At 50.4% G+C, this 8,786-nt stretch overlaps 1 protein-coding gene across 1 annotated transcript; it reads right to left on the minus strand.

Annotated features, from left to right (window-relative positions):
* Nucleotides 1-123: 123 nt before the first annotated feature.
* Nucleotides 124-8,523, minus strand: INHBB (inhibin subunit beta B). The gene is made up of 2 exons (XM_032795830.2): nucleotides 8,124-8,523; nucleotides 124-2,131 (listed from the first exon to the last, which is right to left on the minus strand). The coding sequence occupies exons 1-2, from the start codon at nucleotides 8,521-8,523 to the stop codon at nucleotides 1,356-1,358; spliced, it is 1,176 nt and encodes a 391-aa protein (XP_032651721.1). The 3' UTR covers nucleotides 124-1,355.
* Nucleotides 8,524-8,786: the final 263 nt, after the last annotated feature.

Consider the following 8,786-nt stretch of genomic DNA (forward strand, 5'->3'; position numbering starts at 1 on the left):
TTTAACTAATCATGCAACTAAATCAGTGCAAACATTCAAAGCAATCATTCGCTTTAAAAAAGAAGCAAAAGATTTAATTTCAAGTATAAAAAATATAAAAAAAGTCATATCATAAGTCCAGTTTTGTCTAGTATGGGTCAACACTTTAAATTGCATAGCTCATGCGGCACCTGTTTACCTAGATAGTGAGCAAAGATAAGTGCACTATCAAGTACCACTTTTCAAGGCATTGAAATCTGCAAGTGCTATAATATGTGCATTCAAGCAGTTTGCAAGTGCTATGCTGTATCTTTATTTCTGGTCTTTATGGCCATCCTTGACACTTCCTGGTAAAGAAATTGAAGAACATTTTAACAAGTCTTAGAAAGGAGGAGAGTGCTTCCACCTGTTATTAAATGCACAGCATTTTTCAGAATGTCTCCACCACGTTACTGTAATTCCTTTTAGGGTTCATTGGTTTCGTTGTGGTAGCATTTGTTTTTGTTTGTTTTTCTCCCACATTACATGTCCTGGCTGAGTCTTCTGCTGAAACAGATTGCAACTTTGATTTTTTGTTCTTAGAACAGTGAGATGCTAATGGTCAGCACAATCCAGATATGACAGAAAAGCCCCTTTTCAATGGCACAACAGATATAGCCGTCCATGGATTTCTAGCAGTCAGTTAAAGCATCAAATAATGCCAACCAAACATGTGATTTAGAAGAACACAGAAACAGTCTCAGAATTACAGTAGCTGCTTATGTGTCTCTCTCTCATGTTATCATATGATATTCCTTACTGGAAGTGCTGTTGGAAGATAAGGATATGTGTGGTGCTTATATTAGGAGATTTTTAAATTAAGAGGAAGTGATCACCTGCACAGACAGGTAGACTGCGGCTTCCCTTTGGACCTAAGAGGTGATGGTAATTTTTAAGTTTGGTGATTTTGACACCTGCGTGCAAGAATATATTATGTTCTCTCTTTTTTGTGTTCTTTTGTATGAGCACATAGAGCTCATTTCAGTCTGACTTCCCAGGCAGGTGGGGAAACAGCTGCTTAGCCATTCACTTGTACTGGCAGGCATTTTAGTTATGTTGTCACTGGTGACTGACTTCCTGTTACTTGTATCGTGTGTGTGTGTGTGTGTTTGTGTGTGTGTGTGTAAAGTATTTCATAGCATTAGTTTATAAGTGGTAGAATATTTAAATGTCCAAGATCCACAAATTGTCACTGTCCTGACACCGATGTGAAACTTTTTTTTGGCCAGACTTTTCCACAGTGACTTAACACCGATGCCTGGATACACAGTGAAACTTCCTCCAATACCATCTAGTACGGGAATGTTCTCTTTCTCCCCCCGGAAACACACCTTAAATCAAGCACAACCACATTCTTCCACAATCATATTGGGAACGTCCCTTTTCACAATGTTGTATTCATCATCAAAGTACAGCATTGACATTGTGCTAAGTTTGGTTGGAATGCAACAGGAGTTCACGGTGCCTGGGTTCAGCCCTCGCATGCGGTACTGATTCACTACCGCAGTGTGAAAAGAGGAAGCTGATCCTGGGACTCCAGCCAAGTAGGCTGGGCAGCTCCCTTCACAGTAATTCCCATAGTAACCTGATGGCGCTATGATCCAGTCATTCCACCCAATGAGTCTAAAGTCAATGTAAAACTGTTGCCTGCAACATAGGTTGGTCCTGCCATCACACTCCAGGCCTCTTTTCCGGATCCTGTGTTTGTTATCAGCTAATCGGGCTTGCACCACTAAAAAAGGCCGGTGCGATTCCTCCCCAGGGTCTACATAAATTGGCAGCACTGAATACTCTTCACAGCCCTCACATTGAACATCCAGGTTCAGTCTCCTTTCTCCTTTCTCAAACAGAGCCTGGATCGCCTCTGTCATGGGAAAAGTGTGCCAACCACTTCTTTTGAGATCAACTTTCTTTTCAACCACATTCCACTTGTTGCTAGTGTCCAAGTCTTGGAAATAGACTTTGACTCTTACTTTTCGCCTGCTGCCTTTCTCTAAGACATACGGAAGCAGCTTCAAATAAAGCCACAGGCTGGCTTGAACGACAAACAAGTTCTGGTTCCCTTCATTTGAGATGAAGAAATAGAGGCGGACTCTAGATGAGGCCAGATCATCTGCAAGAGAAGGATAGATCAGCAACATTAAGTCAAGAAGAAAATGCACTAGCTGAACAATTCTAGATTCAGAAACAACGCTAGAACATAACTGATCAAAACTGCTGGGAGAATTTATTAGCCAGGAATAATGCACTGAATTAAAGGTCCAGAATTTGTACGAGAAATACATTAAAAAGTGACTTCCCAGAGCAAACCTGGCTATAGCTGAATATGTCAGATCCGCAGAAAGTAGAACAAATTCTTTAGAGCCAGAGAGATTCAAGCAGGGTATCAGAGTACCCTGAAAAGTACAGCATTTGTACCTTAATATTTACTAAATTAGTTTAGGGAAAGGTTCAGCTTTCAGATACCTTTTGGTTTTTACAGGAAAGGCTTTCTAGCAACCAGTGAAGCTTCAGTGACTAATGAAAAATTTTGTTACAATTTTCCCATATGCTAATCTTACTTAACAGATAGCATCCAAAACACCAGGGAAAGTGTTCTCAAAAGCATGTCCACTTGTACAAAGGGTTAAACTAATCTGTATCTACTCTTCTTAAGTAGAAGGGTATCGCCCATCAGATTTTGATCTCTGCCTTCCCCCCACATAAATTCTAAAAAGAGGTCAAAACGAAGCCGCCGTGGTCACTGCAATATCCTTCTGGTCTTCATGTATTTCTTAATGTCAGAATTAAATGAGTGAAACTAACACTGATATTCCACCCAATGTCTAGCTGTAATACATTATTTGCAACCATAAGAATTAACTGCATGAAAGGTACCAGAACTACTTGTATCTGCTGGAATTATGTGTTACAAGCATCACACAGCTCTGCTTTAGGTGATAAATGTCCAGCCTAGACTTTTTAGCATGCCTTTAACTCACATGTTCTAATTACATTCTTCTGATTGCTATTTAAAATTATAGGATTAACAGGTATTTCTAATCTGTTACAATCTGATTTCTTTCTGCATATTGCCAAACACAGATTTTTATCTCTTTCGGTTGCCCAGGAACCTTTGTTCCTTTTGTCCACTCATATATCTTTCGAGGGTTTTGTATAGTCAGAGTCTTAGTGTGTCACCCCAGATCCCTTCAAAATACGTCTGGTAGGCCCAGGCAGCGCATATAATGTTTCTGGTACTTTATCATGTTTGCTGTGTCTATATATGTTTTATATAAAACAGATTTGGAAGATGTTGCAAAAATAAGTGATTGTCAATTGAGTACTGAATAGAACTGCAACCCCAGTAGTGATGTCATAGCATTAGACTTTTAAGAAAACGGTAAAAAGAACAAAAGGCAATAAAAATCAATGCTAAAAAAATCCTATTACATGTCAACACACAACTTTTCTATAAACTGTGATCACAGTGAAAGGAAAATCAACAGCATAGTGTATTACATCAGTACACATGGCATAAGAGCACCTAAGAGATACATATTCATAAGTAATATATAGACCTATAAATATTTATGTGAATATAAACAGACAAGCACATATCTATCTCATTTATACACAACAGATACTGTAAATGTATATGCTTTTGATAGTTAGTTGGGTAGATGAAGTAAATGGATGGGCAGTATACATACGAATAGATTTTGTAGATGGGTGGGTAGTCAGATACCCCAGACAGATAGAAATAAATTTAGTGATACAGCAGATTGTTGGAGGGATTGAGGGATACAGCAGGAAGACAGGCTTGTACCTATGGTAGATTGACAGTATAGATGGATATGCAAAGGACATAGATCTAGTGGATGAATGGAAGGATGGATGGATGGATACTGCAGGTTAGATAGACAGATACAGCGAATGGATCAGATGGATGAACAGGTGCAATGGCTGGATATGGTTGATGGACAGGTACTGTGGGTGGGTGGTTGGATGGATACAGTGCACATGTGGATGGATGGATGAACAGACGGACAGCCAGAGCAGATGGACAAAACGTACATAAAAAGATGGACAGATTAAGTGGAAAGATCAGTAAAGTGTGTGGATGGATGAATACACTAGGTGGCTGGCTGAATAGGGAACATGGGTGCAGGTGAAGTATGGATAGATGGAGTGGGTAGGCAGATGGATGGGTGCAGTAAATGTGTACAGTGGATCAATGGGTACACTGAAAGGATGCAATACAGGAGGCTGAAGGACATACAGAGACGGGATGGTGGAACAGACAGGGCTGTAAGGCATGTGAATGGTGGATGGATGGAGCAGAGGACATATGGATTTTGCAGTGGGGCTGGAGAATGTGAGTGAATGAATAAGTATAGCAAAGGGGAATGGAGGATATGATGGTTAGATGGGTAAAGTGGATGTGGTGACTGGATGGGTTGGTGTAGCAGAGGAATTAGAGGGTATATAGAGACGGATAGAGTGGATAAGTGAGGGTGGCAGAAATTGTTGAAGGACAAGTGGAAACGGATGGGTGGATGGCTGAATCTGTGCATCAGGCAGAGGTGATGGATGGGTGACTGGGTATAGCAGAGGGGGTTGGATGGCATGAGTAGAAGAATGGCTGTAAAAGAGGAGGTGGGGAAATGGAGGTAGCAGAGGGGATTGAATGGCATGTAAGTAGAGGAAAAGAGAATAGATAGATAGATAGATGTATAGATGGATGGAATTATTTGGCAGGGGGTGGATGCAATGGTGTGGCAGAGGGGTGGATAGCATAGGGCAGACAAATGTGATGACGTAGCAGAGAGGTGGATAGCATAGGGTGGGCAGATGGAATATTGTAACAGATGGGTGGATGGCAAGGGATGGGCAGATGGTGTGGTGTAGCAGAAGGTGGATGGCAGGGGGCAGGTGGATGGCATAGGGTGGGTGAGTAGAATGATGTAGCAGAGGAATGGATGGCATGGGGTGGGCAGATAGATGGATGAAGAGGGATGGGTGGACAGATGGATGTATGGATGGACCAATGGTTGAAACAGAGGGGTGGCTGTCATGGGATGAATGAATCGGTGAAGAAGAACAGTGGCAGGCATGGGATGGATGGAAGGATAGGTGAAGCAAAGGTGTGGATGGATGCATGCATGCATGCATGGATGGACAGGCGTGGGGTGGGAGTGAAGCAGATGAGTGGCTGCCTTGGGGTGGATAAATGGATGGATCTGGGAAGCAGAGAGGTGGATGGACAAACGGATGGATGTGGGAAGCAGAGAGGTGTCTGCCATGGGATGGATGGATGGATGAAGCAGAGGAGTGTCTGGCATGAGGGAAATGGATGGATGAACAGATGAGTGAAACAGAGGGGTGGCTGGGATGGGATGGACAAATGGATGGGTGAAGCAGACAAGAGGATGCATGGATGGCCAAAGCTTAGGGTGGCTGGCCTTGGATGGGTGGATAGACGGACAGATGGGTGAAGCACAGGAGTGGCTGTCATGGGATGGAGAGATGAAGCAGAGAGGTGGATGGACAGATGGGTGAAATAAAGGACTGGCTGGCCTGTGGTGGATGGACGGATGAAGCGGAGGGGTGACTAGAATGGATGGAGAGATGGATGGGTGAGGCAGAAGGCTGGCTGGCATGGTGTGGATGGACAGATCAGTGAGGAAGAGGAGTGACTGGGTGTGGGTGGACAGATGGGTGGGTGAAGCAGGGGTGGGTGACCTGGGGTGGATGGACGGATGGTTGGGTGAAGTGGCGGGGTGACTGGCATGGAGTGGATGGATCGTTGGACAAGTGTTGGAAGCAGAGGCATGTCTGGAATGGACAGATGGACAAACAGAAGGGTGGGCAGCTAGGTGAAGCAGAAGGGTGGTTGAGTAGCTGACATAGAGGGGTGGCTGGCATGGAGTGGACAGATGGATGGGTGAAGCAGAAGGGTGGCTGAGATAGGGTGACTGGCATGGGGTGGATGGATGATTGGATGGGTGAGTGAAGTGAATGGCGGGGCTGGCATGGGATGGATAGATGAGTAAGGCAGAGGGGTGCCTGGGTGGAATGGATGATAGGTGACACTGAATGGTGACTGGCATGTGGTGAATGGACAGATTGGTGGGTGACGCAGAGGGGTGGCTGGTGTGAGATGGTTGTTGGAGGGCCAGATCGGTGGGTGGGATGGACAAACAGGTGGATAACACAGAGGGGTGGCTGGGATGTATAGACAGGTGGGTGGGTGAAGCAGAGGGGTGGCAGGCATGGGGTGGATGGATAGGTAGATGAACTGGAGGGGTGGCTGGGACAAATGGATGGATGAACAGATGGGTGAAGCAGAGGGGTGGCTGGGAGGGATGGGTGAAGCAGGGGGTGACTGGGAGGGATGTATAGATGGACAGATGGTTGACGCAGAGTGGTGGCTGGCATGGGGTGGATGGACAGAAGGGGGTGATACTGAGAGATGGCTGAGATGGATGCCGAGGGGTATGGTGTGGCTGGGTGGACTGACGGATGGATGGTTGATGCAAAGGGGTGGTTGGCATTCTGAGGACAAATGGAAGGGGGATGACATGGTGGTAGGGCTGAGACAGATGGCTGGGGGATGGACTGACAGACAAGTGGGTGACACAGCATGAATGGATGGAAGGGGTGACACAGAGGGGTGGCTGAGATGGAGAATATGGATGGAAGGGAGTGAAGCAGAGGGGTGACTGGCATGGGGAAGATGGATGGAAGAGGAGAGGGAGGGGGTGACTGGGACAAGATGGACAGATGGAAGGGGGTTGATGCAGAGGGGTGGCTGGGATGGATGGCCTGAGGGCAGGGAGAGATGGGATGTCTGGGATGGACTGACAGACACCTGGGTGACACAGAGAGGTGGGTGGGACAGATGATCAGGTGATTGGATAGGGTGGCTGAGATGGCCCGTGGACAAATGGAAGGGGGTTGACATGGAGGGGTGGTTGGCACAGGGAGGTTGGATGGAAGAGGGTAACGTGGAGGGGTAGCTGGGACGGATGGTCAGCGGGGTGGGATGGAGTGGTTGACATGGGGTGGAGAGGTGGCTGGGACAGATGGCCAGGGGTCGGATGAGGAGGCTCGCATGGAGAGAACAGGTGGAAGGGGGTAATGTGGAGGGGTGGCTAGGACGAATGGCCAGCAGGGTGGGATGGGGTGGTTGACACGAGGCGGATGGCTGGAAGGGGGTAACGCAGACGGGTGGCTGAAACAGATGGCCAGGGGGACGGGGTGGCTGGCACAGGGTGGACAGTGGGAAGACGGTGATGCAGAGGGGCTAGCACGGATGGCTGGGATAGGGCAGATGGGTGGCAGGGGGTAATGCGGAAGGGTGGCTGGGACGGATGGCCTGGGGGGACGGGGTGACTGGGCATAAGGGGGTAACGCAGGGGGTGGCTGAGATGCATGGCCAGGGGCATGGGGTGGCTGGGACGATGGCCGGGGGACGGAGTGGCTGGCACAGGGCAGATGGGTGGAAGTGGGTAACTCAGGGCCACAGGGTGCCAAGGACGGACCAGCGGCTGAGTGGGTGAGGCAGAGGGGTCAGGGGAATGTGGCAGGGTGGCTGGGACGGATGGCCAGGGGCATGGAGTGGCTGGCACAGGGCAGACAGGTGGAAGTGGGTAACTCAGGGCCACGGGGTGCCTGGGACGGACCGACAGCCAGTGGGTGAGGCGGAGGGGTCGGGGGAACGCAGCGGGGTGGCTGGGACGGATGGCCGGGGGCATGGGGTGGCTGGCACAGGGCAGACAGGTGGAAGTGGGTAACTCAGGGCCACGGGGTGCCTGGGACGGACTGACAGCCAGTGGGTGAGGCGGAGGGGTCAGGGGGACGCGGCGGGGTGGCTGGCACAGGGCAGACAGGTGGAAGTGGGTAACTCGGAGCCACGGGGTGCCTGGGACGGACCAACAGCCAGTGGGTGAGGCGGAGGGGTCGGGGGAACGCGGCAGGGTGGCTGGGATGGATGGCCAGGGGCATGGGGTGGCTGGCACAGGGCAGACAGGTGGAAGTGGGTAACTCAGGGCCACGGGGTGCCTGGAACGGACCGACAGCCAGTGAGTGAGGCAGAGGGATCGGGGGAACGCGGTGCCCACCTGTCTCCGCGAAGCTGATGATCTCGGACACTTGCTCGTGTAGCGGGGGCCCGCCGCTCGCCTGCCCGTCCAAGCTGGGGATCTCCACCCGGCCGTCCTCCCGCACCCTGCCGGCGTGCAGCTTGCGCAGCGCCGTGACCATGGCCGCCTTGGGCACGGCGTGGGTGATGTTGGGCCGGTCCCGCAGCTGAAGCCGGCTCAGGATGTGCCGCTTCACCGCCTCCAGGAAATCCCCGTCCACCTTGCCCGGCTCCTCTGGCCGCCGGAAGCCGCAGGACGTGCAGGTATCCGGGGGGGCGCCCCCCGTGGGGGATGGCGGCGTCGGGGAGCCCCCGGCGCCCACCGCCAACCAGCAAACCACCAACGCGGCCAGGACCCTGCTCCAAGCCGCCCCGTCCATGGCGAGCAGCGGGGGCAGAGCTGGGGGCCGTCCCGATCCGCTGCAGGGAGCCCGGCTCAGTCCCGGCCGCTGGCAGCTCCGCTCAGGTCGCTCCCCGGCAGCAGCGCCCGGGGCAGGGGGGCGGGGGCAGCGCAAGCTGGAGGGGGTGGGGGAAATAGCAGGCGCCGGGTGGGTGGGGGGGGCGGGAGCCAAAGTGGGGGGCAGCGGAGCTAGAGGCGGGGCGCCAAGGTCTAAATAGGGGCAGCAGGCTGGGGAGAGGAGGA

This window comes from Chelonoidis abingdonii, chromosome 10 (genome assembly GCF_003597395.2).
Source record: "Chelonoidis abingdonii isolate Lonesome George chromosome 10, CheloAbing_2.0, whole genome shotgun sequence".
NCBI classification, from domain to species: domain Eukaryota; kingdom Metazoa; phylum Chordata; order Testudines; family Testudinidae; genus Chelonoidis; species Chelonoidis abingdonii.